Here is a 22,014-nt window from a genome sequence, read left to right on the forward strand (position 1 = left end):
GATTCGGGTCTTTTTTTGTAAAGAAAGAACACAATACTTTATTATAGAGCTTTCACGAAAGTGCTTTCGTGCTTGTTCAAAACCCATTTCAATCGCAAAACAAAAAAAAAGTATTGCTGCAAGCCACCGGGACACATCAGACGAGCGGAAGCAATAATGGTTCATGCTTGTACTTTCGCAAGAAAGTTCCCCGTGTCCCAGCGCTGTAAAAAAAAAAACATACGTGTACGAAAAGGCCTGCTACTGCATATGCTCTACCATGCAAAACTGTAAAATAAAACAGCAAATGTGCGCCACGCGAAGGAAACTGCAGATAGTTGTACACGTCACAATCTCTGCACTCATAAGACGACCCGCTGAGCGAGGTGAAACTTCACGGCTAAAGCCGTGCTCAGTGAGCATGACGAACGACGTGGATCCGCTAAAACCCCATAATCTAAAACATGCAATCATGCATATTTCGACGTGGAGTAAATGCAAATATGAGTAAGGGTAGCGGAGCTGGGTGTGTCGAAATACTGAATTCAATTTCTGCCGCGTTTACAACGCAAGGGTCGTGTACTAAAATCATCTACGTTTGCTCCATTTACAGGTTACTCCTCCGCATTCAAGGTAACAGCGTGGGCTGCGGCATCACTATGAACAATAAGTTCGGCTGCAGCCTCGCCGACGCTGGCAAAGTGCTCAGGAAAGCTCGATGCCACAATCTGAACATCGTTGGAGTGTCGTAAGCTTTCTAATGCGCCTTACATTTAAAAAAAATCATGAGCTTTGTACAAGCTAGGATATAGAAATAATGTTTTTCTTCGTGACAGATTACTTTCCGACACGGCGTTCGCATTTGGTGACGCAACTCAATTTTGCCATTTTTGTGTACTGTTGGCACGCAATAAGCGACCGCAAACACTGAGCCATTTGTAATTTAGGCGTTCGTGTTGTAGAAAATTCTTTTTCATCGCTTCTTATAGCAATTTTGTTGCTAGACACAATCAATTTCGTGAAGGCAGTACCGTGTTTATTAAGCCGTTGGGTGTTGGTCACTTCGGCAGAGAATTCAAAATATGTTTTCCCTTTAAAGTAATGCTCATTGCTAGCAGATAAATATCGCATGTAATTTGAGCTGGTCGTTTAGTTGGTTTATGAAAGAATACACCCCAACTGCCTATACATCGAGTACATGATTATTTACGTTTTCAATGCAATGAATAGCTGTTATATATACTGTAAAACAGGGCCAGGTTTATTTAGGTTTGTTCTCCAAAACTCTCGTATCAAGTTTCGCAAATTTCATGCGAGACAGCGGATGATAATGCGCGTCGCAAAGACGACACGTGCACGGAAATAGTTTGCCCAGGTTGTCTATTCTTTCTTGAGCTAAGGAAAGCAAAGTGAACAAATATTCATCGCCTACATTCACAGTCTGAATATAATGTGGATCCGCGATCAATTCCTGGTAATAGCTCTTTGTTGTTTCATTGATTTTTTTATTAAATTAGTTTAAAGAGGGGATGGCGCCTAAATATGGCTCCGGATGCTACTATTATGTTTATTAAAAATTTGTGCCATCAGTTATCAGTAACAAGAAAGTAAAGTTAAATTACCGCTCAATATATAATTATGTGGAGTTTAAAGTCCCAAAACCACCATATGATTTTGAGAGACGCCGTAGGGGAGAGCTCCGGATATTTCGACTATCGGGGGCTCACGAACGTGGATCCAAATCTGATCACACAAGCCTACAGCATTTTCGCCTCCACTGAAAATGCAGCTGCCGCAGCCGGGATTCAATCCCGCACCTGCGGGTCAGCAGCCGCGTACCTTAGCCACTAGACCACTGCGGCGGGGCTTAATTTTCGCTCGAATATATCCATACAAAAAACGCAACGTCCACACATCATAAACTATGTGGACACATTACCGACAATATTCACCCACAAGAAACATTTGCGCTTTACAGATAAGTTCAGCTTGCAGTTCTTTATAGGATATCGTCACACAACACGAGAAACAACGCAAAACATGGGACCAAAAATACCTGGCAATAATTAACAATTCTAGCAATGTTATTTCTGATATTCCTGATCCTTCTAAAGACTGTTCTGGTGCACGTGCATTGATGTCTTGAAAAGTTTCTGTTAACCATGGGTCCGAAATGTTTGCTTGTGATAGTGGCTGTGAATATGACCTATTCAGTTTTTATAAAATTTTCTTTCGAGCAGCAGCATAAGTTATACAACGTAAAATAAGGTGTTCTATGTCTTTTTCTGCGTATTCACGAGTGCTTTCTTTCTTTCATTATTGCGCACACAAAGGCCTACAGGAAATTTCTTTGCGCAATAATTTTGCAAGCACTGTTGTACTGCACGTTTCCAGTTGTAATGGTTAAAAAATGAAAAAAAAATGCACATCGGCACTTGTCCACAAGGAAGCAATGAGCGTCCCTTCGAATGACAATCGTCGCAATGTACAACAAGTTGATAACCCTGACATATCAAAATAACTCTGATGTAAATAAGATGGGTGATGTATTAGTTATGAGAAGTCTATTTCGGGTCAAAATATCGACACTGGTCCAAAAATTGGTATTGTAGATTTCGTTAGGTGTGTTTCATTTTGCGCGCATGTCACTCGGAATCCCGAAACCAAACTTCGTCGGTTTATTAAAAGAACTGCCTTTTTTGAGACTGTGTCGAAGACAAATCTTCAAATAGCGTTAAAGGTGTCACACTATATCGTTCTTGTATCTCGTTGCTGTCAGGGCCAGCGGCTGCAGGTTGAATAATATGTTACATTGTTCCTTATGCTACTTTCGTCACTTATGTAGTTTATTTCACTATTTTACTCATGTTGATTATGTTTGTTATTCGATCATGTGCTTAGTCTATACGTAATCTGCTCTTTTGTGTTTTTTGATATATCGCTTGCTGAGCACTAATTGTGCAAGAATCAGGACCTCAGTCATGCGCATGCTCCTGCCTTTAGCCCTGATTCCTTCAGTTTTCTGTAAGAAAACTGTCAATTATGTGTGTGAACAGGCGTACATTAGAATGAAAAAAATCGTACTTATTCAGTACGGAGACACCATTTTCATCACCTACCATTCTCTCAAATTCTCGACAATATAAAATGTCAAATGGTGCCGCTTTCATTAAAGCAATATTTTGTAGGAAATGTGTGCGCAAGGAAGAGTAAAGTACCAAATGATGTATTAATTACCTTTGCATTCTTATTCCTTGGTGGTGTTCTCATTTTCGCAGCTCTACGTCACGACCGCATGCGCTCGTTCACTTCTGATAAGACCAACATGTGGTAGTACTAAATGACTATTTGAAATGAAATTGCTATTACTCCGTTTATCCACGAATACGAATTGCTGCTAGCAGAGCTTACCTGTAGGCAGCACATGACACAGTTTTGAAGGAGCACCGCTTCAAAATCCGACAAAATGAGAGCCTGCTGAGGGGGAGCATCCCCAGATTGACTTCAGTATTGGTGCCACATGGGGCAATCCCTGGTGCATCCAACAAATCAGAAACTGATGGATCACACAGCTCTAATGGAAAGACTCCAAGCGCTCCAACACGAAAGTAGTAAGCACATAAAATGAAGGACAGTGTACAAAAGAATGAACGCATACACCACACGCTCTTGTGTGTAGTGTTCGAGCGTGCGACAAATATACAGGCATAATGTGATACAATAAATAGTAAAGTCTAATATGAATAGTTTTCATAGAAGTGGATAGTGTCGGGTGTCCCTTTCATGCGTCTTGGGCCTCAAAGGCGCATGCAATTGGGCCTAAAATGCAGGAAATAAAAATGCTTCCACTTCTTTGCGTGATCCCACAGAAGCAAAATCATGCTGTTCTTTTTTCCAAACGATTTCCAAGTGGCACATCAAGCCAATAAATATCAACAATTATATATTTATGCTAAAAAAGTTCACCAATTAATACGATACTGCCTAATGCGAATTTTGAGCGTGAATGATTTGCTCTTTTGTCCTTGGAATAAGTTGAGGCAAGAAATTCTGTGCAGCCCATTTCACGTCGACTGCCACACATGGAGCGTAACGCGATTGCCTCGCTAACCAGAAGACCGTGGAAAGCAGCGCTTGGGCGTGTTCCACGGCAGCCACCACAGACAGGCCTCCGTTCATGTAGTGCTTTATTTCCATATATGGTATTGCTGGATGCCCTCGCCGTATACCTTATAGTGATGACGTCATAGGCAATGCCAACTGTTTTTGCTATACGCAGTTGTTAACATTCGTTTCATATAGCCACAAAAACTGCCAGAGCTCGAGTGCTACACACACCACTCTGTGCATTGCAGGCGTCGCGAATCATGCGATGCGCCGACAGCCCCGTTATACGACAAGCGGCGCCAGGCGGAGCGCACCTGCCAGCCTTGCATGCGCACGAGCTCCGAGCGAGGAGCCAGCGCGTATGACGGAGGAAGAAATTGAGGTTAAAGCCACTGGCTTGTGCCACCACCCGACTCCGCGTTCGCTCTCTTTCGTCTTCGTTGGCTCTATCAAATGCTTACGCAGATGGCGACGCAGCTTACCGCAAGAACGGGCGCATAAAAGCTGCACTCTGAAAACCGAAAATGATTATTAGCTATTTCAAGAGAATCACCAATCGAAAATGTTCTGCTGTATCTATTCGCAACACGTCGTCCTAAAGGCCTGCACAATTTTTTTTCACCTCAACTTTCATTCTGTATTGCTCTGCATGGCCTCATTATTTTACTCTTGTGTCTAAAATTAGGAAAAATTTCGGAACTATGATCCAAAACACAGCGTTCACGCACTTCACTCAGAACGCCTCGCTATTCCAGCAAACCTAATGGCATGGGAGCCATATCTCTGACTTTGCATCGTCATATCTCTGACTTTGCAATTCGTACGCTCATGCTGCACGTGCTTCAATTCAGATATACTCATTAGCTTCAACGACGCCTTTGTTGTTTTTAGCAAGGTCGCAATAAATAATGGTTACTTCGGTTCAACCTCTCCATTGAAATAAAACCTGATACTTCAAAAGCTTCAGCCTATTTTTTTTGTTGTTGTTGTTGTTGTTGTTCAACGTTGGAAGTGCGCCATAGAAACTTTTGGCATCACGTACTTCCCGAAGCATGCACTCGTCTTCGTATCTTTGGTGCGTCCCGTGGCAAAGAATGTCTCATTAGCTGTTGTTCTTCTTTAACTTTCTAATAAAACAGTCTAAGAGCTGCCCTATAGTGTATGAGAATAAGAGTAGATGCATTGAAAATAAAAGCCTGCGCCGTCACCATCAAACGCATGTCTTTTTTTTTCTTGCATAGTTATTCGTTGAATAGCTTCCTCATTCCCGAGCATATGCTACATATTTTGCCGTCTCGTTCTGCAAATTTCCTCTTGGTGAGAAGTCGTAATAGTGGTAATTGTTTATTTTTAGTATTCCAGAACTACCTGATGATTTTTAGAGATGTCGTAGCGGAGAGCTTCTGAAGTTTTGACCACCTAGGCTTCTTTAACGTGCACCTGAATCTAATTACACGAGCCTCAATTGGATGGGAAAGTCTGACCAGTTAGAAAAAAACGTGGCTCGATTCACATTAACGGAGCCCCATGGTGTCTCGATGTCATTGTCTCTATCGTCATCACGATTATCATCCCATCATCGTCCATTCCGGCATGGGAAAACTCTCACCAATCTTCATTTTTACTCGTGACTTGCATCAACCATTCACTGCTCATGATGTCCAATTTTCTAATCTGATGAATCCATGCAATTACCTGTTGTGGTAAGGATGACTTATCTTCCCTGGAACTGAATGCTGACATTCTAATAAACACCAGCTGCCTTTCATGCTACATGACCTGCCCAACTCCGCTAATAAATTCCTAATCTCAAATGCTAGAAATATTGGCTCTTCAAACACAAAACTTCTGTGTATGCCGATGACACCTGCATCTGGGCTTCGGCAATGACGCGACCCCACGTACGGTCAAGGCTCCAAAAAGCAGCGACAACAATGTCGAGGTATCTCCGTGCTCAAGCGCTAAGAATTTCCCCCGAGAAATGCACCTTAGTTCCTTTCACTCGCGAGGCGATGTTCTGGTATGCCATTTTCACTGAGAATATCACAATTTCGTATACAAGACATTATAGATTCCTGGGCATCATTATTGACAGAGATCTTTCGTGGAGTGCTCACATTGCCCACTTGAAGAGGAGGCTCAGCTCTATCGCCCATCTAATGAAATTTCTCGCCGGTAAAACTTGAGGAACTTTCGTGTCAGCCATGCTTTAACTGCACCGGACGCTCTTCTTGGGGTATTTTCGATATAGCACACCCGTGCTTTGAAATCCCGGAAAAACCAACATCCAGCTCCTGCAAGCATTCAAGGCCAAGTTCTTCGCACATGCTTGGGATTTTCTTGGTGTGCTAACAAGGTCGCAACTATTGCCATTGCCAAAGACTACCCGATTACGACCTATATAACTGTTGTAGCGGCCGGGAATGTCGGCTGCCGGAGGCAGCGAGAAAGGAGACGTGAAGCTGGTTTGGAGTTGCAGGGCAAGACTTTATTTCCACTCCGTGCGAGTGACGAGAGTTCCCCTCGACGAGGGAGAGAAGGAGGCACCCCCGCGTTCTTCTACAAGAAAGAGGAAAAGGGGGCCCCCGAGCGAGCAGACGTAGCATGCCGCCTGTGCTAATCCCCGGAGCCGGCCCCGACAACACGTTGTTCCCCGAACACGGAGGAGGAGGCGCTGGCGCCGCGAGTAGGCGCGCTGTCGACGGCCGGCTGCAGACGGGATAGAAAAGAATGCGGTGGTGCTGAGCAGCTTCCGCTACAAAGGCTCCCCCCCTTCCTAGATTGCGGAGCTTTTAAAGAAGGACAGCAGTTACGAGCTGAATAGTGAAAGGTCACAGTCCAATGGTTAGCACTGAAATCGTACGTGAGAGGCTGCTTGAATGGAAACCTCAATATGAGCAGGCTTGGCGCGGTCAACGGCGACGACTTCTCGTTTCCCCCGCACGTCGATTGCGATGGTTTTGTAAGTACGTCCCAAAACTTTGAATGGGCCATCGTACGGCGGAGTAAGGGGCGGCTTCGTTGCGTCGTGTCGCACGAACACATGGGTAGCAGAGTCCATGTCAGGAAAAGTGAAAACTTTCTTGTTGCGGGCGATGCGAGGTGCTTTTGGCCTGAGTTGCGCGAGCCATGCGCGCAGCTTCTCGATGTGATCGGAGGCTGTTGGGGCGGAAGGTGTCTGGTCGGAGAAGAATTCTCCCGGGAGGCGCACTGTTGAGCCGTAGACCATTTCCGCTGTGCTGAAGCCGAGGTCTTCCTTCACCGTTGAGCGTAGGCCAAAAAGAATGAGCGGGAGCTTCTCCACCCAGTGCTGGCGGTCGAGTTTCGCTGCCAGTGCGGCTTTGAGTTGCCGGTGGAAGCGCTCAACCATTCCGTTGCTGGCGGGGTGGTAGGCGGTTGTATGCTGCAGCTTCGTGCCGAGGAGCGTTGAAAGTGCGGACAAGAGGTTGGTCTGGAATTGCCGTCCCCGGTCAGTTGTTATGCGGGCGGGGCAGCCAAAGCGGGACACCCATGTTTGAATGAAGGCCTGCGCGATGGTCTCAGCTGATACGTCCGCAATTGGTATAGCTTCGGGCCACCGGCTGTACCTGTCGATGCATGTGAGCAGGTACCTAAATCCTTGGCAGGGCGGTAGTGGTCCCACGAGGTCGAGGTGAACGTGGTCAAACCGCGACTCAGGAGTCCGGAATTCCTGTAGTGCAGCCCGATTGTGGCGAGTCACTTTCACTTGCTGACACGTTTCACATGTCCGAGCCCAACGTCGCACGTCCGCGTTGACTCCGGGCCAAACGAAGCGTTCCGTTATCAGCCGCTGGGTGGCGCGGACACCTGGGTGGCTGATGGAGTGGAAAGTGTTGAATACCACTCGGCGAAAGTTCAGTGGGACGAAAGGTCGTGGTGCTGCCTGGGAGGTATCGCAGGTTATCGTGCTCTGGACGTAGGGAAGTGCAACCTCCAAGAGCACGGGTGAAGATCCCCCTCCCTTCACTCTTGTCAACTCGGGGTCGTCCCGCTGAGCTGCGGCCATAGCTTCGAAGTCCAGGACTTCTGTGCCGGAAGCGTTGACGCGAGACAAGGCGTCAGCTGCTTCGTTTTCGACCCCGGGAACGTGGCGGATGTCTGTAGAAAACTCGGAGATGAATGAGAGCTGACAGATCTCTCGTTCTGAGTAGGAGGAACTGTTGTTGTTGAATACGCAGGTGAGGGGCTTGTGGTCTGTCAAGATGTAGAACTCACGGCCTTCGATGAAGTATCGGAAATGCTTAATGAAACAATAGATTGCGAGCATCTCCCTTCCAAAAGTGCTGTACCGTGCTTCTGCAGGCTTCAGACGTTTCGAAAAGAAGCCCAGTGGCTTCCACTGGGCGCCCTCCTGTTGCTGCAGCACTGCTCCGACCGATGTGGAGGAAGCGTCCACCATGAGGTGTGTAGGAGCTTCAGGCCGTGGATAAATGAGGAGGGTAGCCACGGCTAGCTTGTCCTTAGCTTTCTGGAAAGCGTTCTGGTGTTCGTCAGACCAACAAAATTCTGGTGCTTTTTGGTCGTCTCGGCGCAGCAGGTCGGTCAATGGCTGGAGCACTCGAGCACAAGACGGAATGAACCGCCGGTGGAAGTTTAAGAGCCCGAGGAACTCCCTCAGCTTGCGAAAAGATGTTGGAGCTGGAAACTTCTTGACGGATTCCACCCTCGATTCCAATGGCATAATGCCTTCAGCAGTGATGTGGTGGCCGAGGAAGTTGAGCGCCTCTACTCCAAACACGCACTTTTGAGGTTTCAACACCAGACCGTGCTCATCCAGACGCTGAAAGAGCTGGCGAAGGTGCTCTTAGTGCTCCGCAGGCGTTCTGCTGGCCACCAAAATGTCATCCAGGTAGGCAAAGATGAAAGGAAGACCCCGGCAGCAGCTATCCATAGCAGCAGCTATGGGCGCAAAGGTTGGAGTTGAGTATTCCGTGATGCGATCGGCAAGTTGTGCTAGTCGATCAAGGGACGTCTCATTTGAACCAGCGAGAACCACGCGCACCGACTGGGAGAGCCGTTGCAGGAAAAGTTCACGAAGTGGGAGCTGGCCGTCCTGACGCGCATGCACACCGAGTAGTTGCCGCATACGGTGCAGCAGTTGGGAAGGTCGTTGGTCGCCCAGCTCTTCGCGACACAAGAGCTGCTGCAGTCTGCTTTCTTCAGGCGCCTCGAGGTGGTCCAGCACCGTCTTTTTGATGGTGTCATATTCTTCTTGCGCGGGGGGTGAAACCAAAATGTCGTCGATAGCGTCGGCGATTTCGGGGGGCAGGGCTGCGACGACGTGAAGGTATTTTGTCGACTGCGAGGTGATGTGCCGGAGCTGAAAACGGACCTCCACTTGGCTGAACCAAACTCTTGGATTTTTCGGCCAAAAATTTGGTAGCTTCAGTTCTGTGGCGATGACCGCAGGCGTGGAGGCAGCAGCGTTGTCGTCGGAGCTCATCGCGGCGTGTTCGTTGAAGCGTTCGGGTCACCAATTTTGTAGCGGCCGGGAATGTCGGCTGCCGGAGGCAGCGAGAAAGGAGACGTGAAGCTGGTTTGGAGTTGCAGGGCAAGACTGTTTATTTCCACTCCGTGCGAGTGAAGAGAGTTCCCCTCGACGAGGGAGAGAAGGAGGCACCCCCGCGTTCTTCTACAAGAAAGAGGAAAAGGGGGCCCCCGAGCGAGCAGACGTAGCATGCCGCCGGTGCTAATCCCCGGAGCCGGCCCCGACAACACGTTGTTCCCCGAACACGGAGGAGGAGGCGCTGGCGCCGCGAGTAGGCGCGCTGTCGACGGCCGGCTGCAGACGGGATAGAAAAGAATGCGGTGGTGCTGAGCAGCTTCCGCTACACTGTCAACACTCCGGCCATACATTCACTATATATCCAGATTACCTAACTACCCCCTTTCTGGCCTGCCACTGGAAAGACCGAAGGCAGAGTTCTCCAGAGTGGTGGCTGCTAACCAGCATTTCATCTCCTGAAGATTCTCACCCCCAACCATACCGCTTTGCCCGGAGTGGTACCTGCAAACACCCCCTGTACGCCTTGAAGTCCCGGGGATAACCAAAAAGGCTATCCTGTCATCTGCAGCTCTCAAGCAGATCTCATTAGACTTTTTGCATATATCATATTAAAAGCGCACTCATATTTATACGGACGGTTCAGTCTCAGGAAGTTCGACAGGCGCTTTTGTGATTCCATCTCGGTCAATCACCACCAAGTTTAAGACATCACACGTCACAACAACCGCCCTTTTAGCCGCAATTAGATTTGTTATGCGAGAATCCCCTGCTAAATGGGCTACCTTCTGCGACTCCAAGGCGGCTTTTGATGTATGCAAATTCTACGACGCGAGAACTACAATCAGATGGTATCTCAAATCAATGAAACCTGTCATCGTGCCACTAACAAAGCACATGACATAATCTTTTTCAATGACTGCCTGGTCACTGTGGGATCGGTGGTAACCACCTCTCCGACAACGCTACCCGTTGTGCTCACGATGGAGCACCCACACTGCTCATACCCGTGTCAAAGGTTGATGCCGCAAAAGAACTTCACCACATCGCGCATAATATCGCACTTATGCATTGTAATCTTCAACCGAACTCTACTCGACGCCCACAGAACCTCGCTTCATTACTGCAATTACAGGTGCCATCAAAGACTTCGCGACGGGACGCTACAATGCTGTGTCGGTTGTGGGTCGACGTTGCCTTCACCAATTCAATAATTTATCGCATTGGTTTGGCTGACTCCCCTAACAGTAATAACTTCCATTGTGTACAAACTCTCGAACATGTCCTGTGCTATTGTCCAGGCTTTGAAAAAGATCGCCGTACTCTCCAGTGTGCCTCAAAGGCTGGATGATCAACCCTTTACTCTGGATAAGATCTTGCGAGCGTGGCCTTCACGTACCTCAGCCCAGAAAGCCACACGAGCTTTTCTACAATTCTTGAGGGCAACGTCACTGTGCAAGCACCTATGAGACCTGAACTGTGTGTGCGATGTGTGTGTTCTGTGCAATGTGTATCTCCTCCTCTCTCTTCTTCTCCGTCATTCCCCTCTCCCCCAGTAGGGTAGTAAACTGGACTTAGTCTAGTAAACCTCCATACCTTTCAGATATTTTTGTCTTCTCTTTTCAAGCAGAAAAGTGGGGAAAAATAGCCCCGAATCTGCATGTTACACTGCAAATGTCATCGAAAGACGATAGTCTTGCGTCTGGAGAGAGTGAACAAAACGTTTATTTGATGTTCTGCGGAAGAAAATCGGTGAATGGTATTCTGGAGGCGCTGCGTTAGAGTTCTTCGAGCGTGTAGCGGAGGCGAACGAGCGCATCGAGGCACGTTAGACACGAGCGCCATCTGGCAGTTATCTTCAAAAATGAAGGTGTGCGCACCCGCGGAGAAAGATGCGTGCCTGTCTCGGAGTTGATAAGGCGTAGAACGCAAAACGACGGGCAGGTGCCACCACCGTGTCGTCGTAGCAAAGCGTTAGAAACACTTACCTTTTTGAGCATCACGTTGCACTGTCAGCGCAGCGCGATAAACGCTACAGTCCTTAGACTTACTTGTGTGTGCCTCTTTCACTATAAAGGCAGACATACAAAACATTGACGTATTTTTATGGCGCCTCACATATGCGCAATAATTGCTCTTTAATTGACAATCAAAAATTATGAACGCTAAATATTGAGCAATATTGTTGGGGGCTGTGGATGGGGTCGGCTGTTTGGTGCCGTTTGAAGTATCGCTAAGGTCTGACAAAGAGACAAATTTACAGACAGACAGACAGACAGACAGACAGACAGACAGACAGACAGACAGACAGACAGACAGACAGACAGACAGACAGACAGACAGGCAGGCAGGCAGGCAGGCAGGCAGGCAGACAGACAGACAGACAGACCAAAATTTTTCCATTGAAGGTTCCCAAGAAAGACTATCGCCTTTAAAAAAAAGACCGGTGAAATTGACTGAATGAGCGAATGCCGGTCTCCCTTACACATGGTGCCGTGGGGCATGGGCACATATGAGTGTCTGCACCCATCCGTCAACCTTTCAGCGGTACGTTGAAATGTTGTGCAAGCAAGGCACGTGTCCATAAATCCTGCAATATTGAACTTCCAAATACTTCACTGCGCGTTAATTTAACGTGAAGTAGAATTTGCTTTGTTGCCTGCGAACCTCAAGTGCACACATCTGTATACTTGCATACATCATAAAATATTCTCTGACGCGCAAGTGGCTTCAGAAAAGTTGGAACAAGCCAGTTCAAACTCAATGTTTATAGGATGACGAATAAGCTTTTGCGTCAGTATACAGCTATCGTATGCATATATGATGCGCAGGCAACTTCGTATTGCAACTTCCAAGCCTCTTGAATAGTGCAACACTATAAGCAAATGATTCACCAGTAGCATCGTATGGACCCATTTGCCAAACCGTTAAAGCTGTCTCTTCATTTTATGACGTTACACGTCATCAGATGAAGAGGCGTCATCCATTCTTGCACGCATGCGCCACAGTCAACTGGTAGGTGCTTCCCACTCCCGTCTCCTAATGACTTTGTATGCTTCATCAAACGCTTGTCAATACACCTTTCCCCTGACTTGCGGAATTGTTTATGTGGGTAGACCGCAAGGTGTATTAACAAACGTTAGGTGGAGCATGCCAATCCATTAGGGGACAGCAATGGGAAGCACCTACCAATTTTTTGTGACGCATACGCACAGGGATTAAAGCACATCTTCAGTAGCACCAAGGTGATAGAGCGAGCCAAAAGCCAAAAAGCAAGGGAAATCTTGGAGGCCTCTTGAATATAGCCAGGGGACTGACAAGTGCGTCAGCGACACATCCGTGTAACTTCCCGGGAAAGAGCGCGATTTCCTATTTAATGCGAATTATTTTTAGCGAACTTCGGTGACTTTGACCGTATCTATCTATCTATCTATCTATCTATCTATCTATCTATCTATCTATCTATCTATCTATCTGTCTATCTATCTATCTATCTATCTATCTATCTATCTATCTATCTAGCCACGCCTACGACTTTTAGCTCTCCTAACCATTCGATAATGTATCGATATTGAAATTGGTGTGGCATAACATGAGTGCATGAAAAGTATAACTGACCAGTCATAACATGAAAATTATGACATATATGTCAGGATGTACATTTTTTGGTCTTGCTGCTCTTGTGGTTTCGTTCACATAACATGTTGCAAAACTGGTATGGTATGACATGACTGCATGGCGAACACACGTGGCAGACCCTAACGTCGAAATCATGACATGCATGTCATGTAAATCATGGCTACACTCCACGCTCGTGGAGCGCTAGCAGTCCTTTCGCTTGCTTCGCATATACCACATTTGGTATTAAGGGACGTTAATGGTTGGTGAAGGCAAATGCCACGTCCAAACATGATAATCATGAAATGCGTGTCATGCAATAACATGACTACGCGCCACGCTCATGATGTGCTCGCGGCTGTTTTGCTATCTTCACATATACCATGTTTCGTGTTGCGTGACGTCAATGAATGACAAAGGTATATGACTGGTGCAAACATTATAATCATGACACTCATGTTATGTAAGAACATAACAACATACCACGTTCATAATGCGCTCGCGGCCGTTTCGCTAGCTTCACGTATACCAAATTTTGTATTACGTGGCACGAACGGACTACGAAGGTAAATTACACGTCAAAACATGATAACCATGATATGCGTGTCGTGTAAAACATAACTACATGCTACGCTGGTAACACGCTCGTGACCGTTTCGCTCGCTTCACATATACATAATTTGTAATCCCGTGACGTGAATAGACAACGAGGGTAAGTTCCACGCCCAAACATGATAATCATGGCATGGAAGTCATGTACGGCCCAATTTACGTTTGTCTCGTAACGTTGTGCTGATTTTTAGTGACATATCAACCTTCCTCATTCGTGCTTCGCATATCATCGCTTCCCACTGTACGTGGGATCTGCCTATTTCTTTAGTAGATAGGAGTTTTGGGAGTGGTGTGCAACTTGTCACGTGGTCATGTCACGTGGTCAACTTGTCACGTGGTCATAAGGGTAGTGTATGTTTCAAAAGACCAGTTGTTATTCTGCGATCGTTTTGTCCACTTCATTTCTGGTGTCTTGTTTTTAGCGCAGTTATATATAAATACATATTTTTTTTTCAATAATGTCAAGAACGAGTTGCTACACTGGTGTTTTTGAGAACCACTGAGTCAACGGAGCACCTCACAACTTTACTGAAACTTCGTTGGCCATTGAGCGTCGGAAGCGGAAACGACGCTATTGTGTCCTCTCATTCACAGTGCACTTGGTGTGCTCGTACACACGATAAGAAACATGGTTGGAAAAAATGAATCTATTGAGCATACTTCAAAAGCAGTATATGTGAGGGTTGTGAATTATTTCTTAGAGTATTCTTGCCGCTTGAAATGTGTGAACTGCTCATACTCTCGACAGCAGCGACGTGCTCATCTTCAGCGTGCTGTATCGTTCTGTATCGGTCGCCACAGTTTCGCAACTCAATAACGTAAAGCTGAATATGCATTGCTAAAAGGTGAAAACAGCGCAAACTTGAAGAGACGAATGAAGAAATAACAGAAAAGACGAGCGCTGTCTAACAGTTGACTGTTTTATTGGTCTTCTTGTTTGCGCAGTTTTTTTTCTTTTTACCATATTTCACCAACTAATCCAAAGAAAAACACTTCTGGTGTGCATTGCTGACTACAAATAAACAATTTCTGGAAAACATCAACAGACATACCGGATTTTTTAAGTGAACCTATACTATTTAACTTAAGCCAACATGAACAAGAAAATAAGGATCCACAGCAGCACAGAGTGCTTGCGATAAACGCCTCAATCACTCAACGCCCATTCAAACTGTAGCAGCGCGGCTACTCAATCGAGTCTACAGTCATGTGGCGTTTCGATGGCCATCGACTGGGTGGCCTTACAAAGGAGCCCGTGTGGCACAGGTATTCGAACGTTTCGAGACATCATGACACAGCAACGAGCTGCGCCAGAGGCAGTCATGAAAACGTAGACTAGACCACTTTCGCTTCGCATTTTCGTGCCCTCTAAGGGCACCAGTCAAAACGAAAATTACATTTTGCTTTTCAACATAAATTGTATTTAACACTTTTCTCTTCATATCCGCTACTTCGATTCAGTTCCGTATTTATCATGAATATAAAGTTTGGAAAAGTATTTCCTTGCTTTTCATGAAGTTCACTGAAGTGGGAGTGCACTGTATAAGAAAAATGGGGAAATTTTAAAAGCTTGACCTTCCACTCTTCGCCCCCTCTGGCTACGCTAACGAATGAGACGTTCTGCGACGACAGTGCTTAGCGATCCAGAACTATTAGCGTTCATCTTCGAGGTAAAAAATTACGGTGGTATTACATGCAGTCTGCATCATTTATCAACGATATAACGCCGCCGCACATAACGGTGTTGTTGTCTTTAAAGTATAGCTTGAAATCCACCGAGTAAGCTCAGTTGGCTCAGCGACCAAGCTTATACGGGGCTGACAGTGGTTGCAGCGCTAGTTCTTTATAGGAACCTACACGCTGGCGGCAAAAATACCCATGGCGTGGCACACGTGGCAGAAAACGTGTGGTGAAAACAGCCGAGTGGCAACTTTTTGGTAGCTTGCTCGTCAAGCTTCGTATGCTCATGCTTTGTCCGTTGTCAGCAGCGTGTACACTAGTTCTCATTGCTCCCGCTACAAGCGCCGCTGTGCTCTCTCGCATGAAGCCCCTTGATCTAGGAAAGTAAGGACATTCTCCTCCACACTCGTGTTTTCTCCTCAATTCTCCTCTCCCGCCTTCGGCACGTGCTGCACCCGGCTCCATTTTTCGCCGGGGCTCCTACGAACGCACCAGAAAATTCCATGGAAGGGGGCTATTTCTGGCCCCTTGCGAACCCCGCTAGTGTAGCGAATTCAGAAAAATTGAGATTGCAAGATACAGAGTACTGAAACGAACTTTTATGAGAAGATAGGTTTCTTCCGAAAGCCATGTAAATGTTGCATGCTACTCTAAAAGAGCTTCATGGAGAGTTACATTATGCAGGGTGTTTTTTCTTCCAGGTAGTAACACGCCGCTCGTATCATATATAATTTTGCTCGTGACAACTACTATAGGCATGAAAAGGAGCAGGCAGCAACGACTCACTACTATCAGCTCGAAGTTCATGTCTCTGTCGAGGGGGCTTTCTGTACTTCGCGGCAGGGTGGTAGAAAAATAATGTCCGAACTGCGTCGGGTTTGAAGGTTTTTTTTTCCAAATCGTTGCAAACTATACGACTCAAGTTTGTGTTCAATGAAATAAAACAAAGACATAAAGAAAGCAGCTGATCATTCATACAAGATGTGTGATTTCGTTTCCAAAGTGAGAAGTGACTAACACACTGAGTGCTAAAGATTATTGGTACAGAACTTCTCTGAAGAATCATGATCGTATCTGACTGCTAAATCTTCGTGGCCAAACTGATCGATGATATATAATTTGGGTTCGCGGTGCATCAATAGAAAAAGATCCCCAAAAATGCAGAAAGGTCATTTTTAAGCCCTCACTAAGCGAGCGAGAGTTTTAGGCCTCTGCCTCAAAGTGAATATCAACAGCAAGCGAGTAGATCACGTGAACACCGCTTGCATGTAACCAGTATGCGCTAGAAGGCCAAATAATAATCGGCCCACAGTCATGCGCGCTCGGCATCCAAAGTCAAAAGTAAATTATTGAGTTGAAAAAAATGCTAATTTTGTCAGCTTACGCTGCTCATCTGCGATATCACGGGCACGCTTACCGTTCAAAAGAAAGCCTTAGATGTCTCATGAAACACAAAATATTACTGTCGGCGTGCCGCGACGAAGGCGTCTCGAGTCGTCGGGAGCACGTGATGCAAAAAATCATCATAAAATGACGTCACCATGTGATGGCATGACATCACATGTCGCAAAATTCATGATACCATAGTGATGCCACAGTGCCATCACGTGACGTAATTTACATCACGTGATTTGACCGCTTATTTTCGCTAGCAGGAGGTTAATGTTTTTTCTCGACAATTTTTTTCCGGCAGTGTTCGTTTTTTTCTTTTTTTCTAGACCCATATCGCAATGGTGTTATTATTTTGTGTGCGATTACCCACCCTCCTTCTCTTTCATAAAAAAATAACCTCTGACATTGCCCGCGTCACCTCAATCTATTCGTTCATTTACTTAATTTTTCGCATTAATTTTCAACGGGTCTTAACAATAACGATAAGCGCGATAGAGAAGCTGCATATTAGCAGATAACTGTTCGCTGTGGAAAGCAGTTCCTGTAGTTCATTGCAGTCAGAAAAATAGTTGCCGACGTGCAATTTGATGGAATCATGGCAGAATATTCACCATATTCGGGAGAGTTATTAAATTAGGGCAAGTTATTAAATTGAATTGTAATGTAAATGGGAAAAAAGAAAAGTGGGTGAAAAGATAACTTGTCGTGGGCAGGAACCAAACCTGCGACCGGTGCACTGCCGGGGCACGACAATGTTTTGCACACGTTTCTTTATTTTACAAGAAGATTGTGCATGAATTGCGCAACTGCTCGAAGCGATCGAACGCATTGCTTTGGCATTCTCCTCGCACAGCTTTCACATTGGAGCGGCATTTAAGCACCCGACCGTGTTCCAGCGTACCATCGAGGATGCAAAGGCAGTGTTTGATGTTGGCCGTGAGTTAGGCTTCCAAATGGACACGCTCGATATTGGCGGTGGCTTTCCCGGAGGTGCAAGAAAGCTGGAGTCCTTTGTCGAGGTACTTCCTTGCTCTTGATCTTATTGCGCACCTACCTCTGTCACACAGAAGCATTGCGGATATGCAAAAGTTACATCGCGAAAGCAAATAGAAATGCTGTAGGACCTTGCCATGCGTCATTTTGCACGTATGTTAACAGAAATTTACACTATTACGCTCATTTTTGTTGTACTTGTACCTTTATTATAACTTATAAAGCGTTAGCCAGTATTTAGCTCTTGACATAGACACTGCACAGTACTACAGAAGAAGGCGATCAGAAAGGATTTGAATATGGGTCCCCGCACGCGTCCACTCTTACCTGTTGTATTCATGTACTTACAGTCTACGTACTTGTGTTGCGTCAGATCAGGTCACATTAATAAACTACACAATACATTTCAACTTTCATGCAGGTATTAAGAAAAACTGGTGCTGTTGCGCAGAAAGGTTTCTACACCTTTACCATTGTCGTTAGCCTATAAAAAAAGAAAGAAAAGAAGCGCGAAGTATTTTTAGTCTTTACCTATTCACTCACCCATTTTTGTGTTTTTGTTTCAGATTTTCGCAGATTCATTTAGCTTTCTTGTCAGTTTTTTCACCTTTACCATCACACATATGTAGATTAGATTGTACGCATGTCCTTCGCAATCATTCTTTTTGGGTTTTTTTTTTCATATATCATAAAAAAGGTCCAATTGTAGCGTTTACCTTAAGGGAACTCTCTCTATATGTGGCTCCCCACTTGAGTGCGTTAAACTAACTGAAACCTATAGCGAAATACAAGACAAAATATCCTAGAATATGACTATCCCGCCATGTTTGGTTGATTGGAGTGTCGTCAATCGTGGCTGAAGGGCATTTTTCTAGAATTGTTCTATAACTTCAACCCAGCCAGACAGATGTCTGTCAAAGATTTTTATCTTGAAAGAGCTCAGCTGCACTTTCTCGAGTAATGGTCGAACGGCTTCATCAAATGAATTTTTAGCTTCGCAAATTGACTGCGGCAAAAGTTTTTAGAATCCGTCAAGTAGGAACGGCGTTACAAATATTCGCGCGCTCTAAGTGATGCCTCTTTTTTTCTCGTACCGACTCGAGCGTTATGGAAGCTAAGCGATGAGGCATGACACGGGGAAAGAAGATAGTTTAGGATATACTGAAGAAACGAAGACGAGAGAAAACACATGAGCGACATAGACTGGCGCTGACTTCCAACTGATTATTGAAAAGCATGAAGCCTGCTTTTATACAAGCGCACAAGTTATCAACGTCTCAAGACGCATCCTGTTTGAGCATACAAAAACTCCATCTCATTGTCACTTAGGTACACACTTGGCATACCTATACACTTGATACCACATTTCCTTATGTGAGCTGCTTCTACTCTTTGCCTTCCTGTCTTTGATTTTACACGCTTGACAAAACACGTGTGATCAAACAAGCACACCAACGAATCCTTCTAAAAAAAGATAAGACACGCGCACCATGACCTTGAGTACATTCTTCGAACGCGTGGCCCATTTTCAGTGGATTCGCTAGCGAGCACGTGGGCAAGTCGCGCCATTCTGGGGCGGCTGCGTCAACTATGCGGCTTACGATGCTGAAATAAGTCAATGACCAAGTTTCCGGCACAGTCATTTAGTTTTATGGCGTTGTTTGTCGAAAGAAGAGTGAGCAATTTCTAGCCAATTTCCGATTTACACGTAAATTCTAGGCCACGTGCTGCGTTCTAATGTTTGGCTCACATGCTCACAGAAGTCTCGACAAGCGATTAGCAGCATTTTCTGATCATGCTCAAAAAGTGTTGCAGAGCCCCTTTAAGACAAATTAGTCCTTATAAAACATAGCACTATGGCAGCACAACTAGTATGAGGCTCAGCGAGGAGTGTGGAAATACGTTATTTTGTTTGAACACACATAAAAGAACTTTTCTTGTGTTTAAGCTGGTCGTACAAATATCACCCGCCATTCATGAAAGGCTCATTTAAGGCTATAACTTTAAGTGCACACAGAAAAGGGAAAAATGAAAGGGCACAGGAGGCATGAGGTGGCCGTCTTTTTATGTTCCAGAACACCAAAACAAAATATATAAATTTGTAGAAACGATCGAGGAGCATGAATGGTGGGAGATTTACATAGTCAAAGAATCAATAATGATAGCTACAGTAACAAGACATATTACACGATAGAATGCAAATACAACACGCACGCAAAAAACAATAGTAGCTCACATGTCACAGAACCAGTTTTTGAATCTGTATAACAAGATTCTGCAAGTGCCGGGGAAACTCTACATGTTTACCAAAAAAATGGCATCATTTACGCTATGTTGGTAAACGGCGCAGTGGACAAACTGGAATCTACAAACTTTGCGTGACGCATTTCTTATGATTTCACACTAGTGGAGCTGTCACACATTTTTGTTCTATGTAGCCGTTGATATTTCCATACATTGACATCAAAGCACTGTCATGTTCAAAAATATTTTGATATAAAAAATAATTCAGATTACCCAAGTACCCCATTCAGTTTACCCAAGTTCTTTAAGCTGCCCTTCCTCATTATGCTATTCTTGTGTGTGTGTTTTCTTTCTTTTTTTAGTTGTGTCGCGTTATCAGAGAGGCCCTTATTGTCAACTTCCCGCCATCCAGTTGCGTCAACGTCATCGCTGAACCGGGACAGTTCTTCGTTATTTCAGCGTACACGTTGATTACCAAAGTTGTTGGCACCAGAAAGAAATCTGTGAACATGGAAGGTAAATAAAACTTCTTTTTTCAAATTTCTTCATGAATTAAAATGCGTACAATAATACAAGCAGTAGGGTGGAGCTGCAAAATAAATATTCTTGTAGTGCGAATAGACTGATACGTTACATTTAGCCTTGCATAAAGAAATAAATAAGATGTCCCAATTAAAGTGCGTGCATGCCAGTCTCCGCACTTGGTGGATGAATGGAGAAAAGAGACACGTCTTCAAACATTTGTGGACATATAAAGTATATAGAAACGGTATGTGCGGTACACGCAACCTAACTATAGTTGATTTTTGAGCAATCTTAAGAAAGTCTTCATGCTACGAAATACCGAGAACTCTTTTTTTACCATAATAATTATCCTTGAACGTATAAAAAAACAAGAAATAAAAATTAGAAAACAATATTGCGAAATGGCATTTCTCCGACGTTCACGTACAGAACAACTGCTGCCGGATGTTAAGAAAGCACCACGGTTCGGTAAAACGACTACGGATATTTTTTTTTTTTTTCAGACAATCGTATACGATTCACTCTTGTCACGCAGATGTCCTCTATAAAACGGTTCAGGTTGCTGAAATATTTTACATAGTTGATCATCCGCAAAAGTTGTTAGTCCTGGTTATTTGTCGCATGCTGATTGATTGATATGTGGGGTTTAACGTCCCAAAACCACCATATGATTATGAGAGACGTCGTAGTGGAGGACTCCGGAAAAAATGGAATTATTTAACGTGCACCCAAATCTGAGCACACGGCCCTACAACATTTCCGCCTCTATCGGAAATGCAGCCGCCGCATATTTGTCATATGCTACATGTCCTGTGAGTACTTTTTGTTTGGGTTCTTTGAGTACCTATTGTTTGATTTATGTGTGCTTCCTCTGACCAATGTACCTGTTCTTGTATTGTTTTATACACCCATCCGTCCTTGTAACTTCTCCTTAGTGCCAGATGTATGTTTTAAGCACATTAGGCATGGTTGAATAATTAGCTGAATAATTTGTCTTGCACCAGAACAAGGCCAATTGTTCTGGTTGTGTAAAGAAGTATCGGTGCGAAGGAGGTGTTCTTCTGCTCGTCACTTGGAAATCGATAGCGCCATACATGGCATGGCAAGACATCGCTATGAAATAAAGGTATTTCAAAAACTCGACGCCAGCTGCAGGCGACTCAGTAATGTCCGTACGAAAGCAAAGAGTTTGACTGGCAACTGAAGTAGCAAGTTTAAGTCAATAAAAGAGCACGAACGAGATTCGGTGAATCCATTCAACTTCCTTTCTTTTTTTCAGTCTATGCACAAAGATCCAGTGGCTCATCCGTTCTTAATAATGGAATCTCTTCAAGGTTTCT

The 22,014-nt window shown here is 45.0% G+C and overlaps 1 protein-coding gene across 3 annotated transcripts in view; it reads left to right on the forward strand.

Annotated features, from left to right (window-relative positions):
* The window catches only part of LOC119187621 (ornithine decarboxylase), a 109,607-nt gene that overhangs the window by 81,728 nt on the left and 5,865 nt on the right, over positions 1 to 22,014 (forward strand). For all 3 annotated transcript variants that reach the window (XM_075878498.1, XM_037435710.2, XM_075878497.1), the window contains 3 exons: positions 593 to 727; positions 17,766 to 17,931; positions 20,512 to 20,665. In XM_075878498.1, the coding sequence (XP_075734613.1) occupies positions 593 to 727; positions 17,766 to 17,931; positions 20,512 to 20,665 (455 nt within the window). The remainder of the gene's footprint in view (positions 1 to 592; positions 728 to 17,765; positions 17,932 to 20,511; positions 20,666 to 22,014) is intronic.

The sequence above is a fragment of the Rhipicephalus microplus genome, chromosome X, assembly GCF_043290135.1.
Source record: "Rhipicephalus microplus isolate Deutch F79 chromosome X, USDA_Rmic, whole genome shotgun sequence".
Lineage (NCBI taxonomy): Eukaryota > Metazoa > Arthropoda > Arachnida > Ixodida > Ixodidae > Rhipicephalus > Rhipicephalus microplus.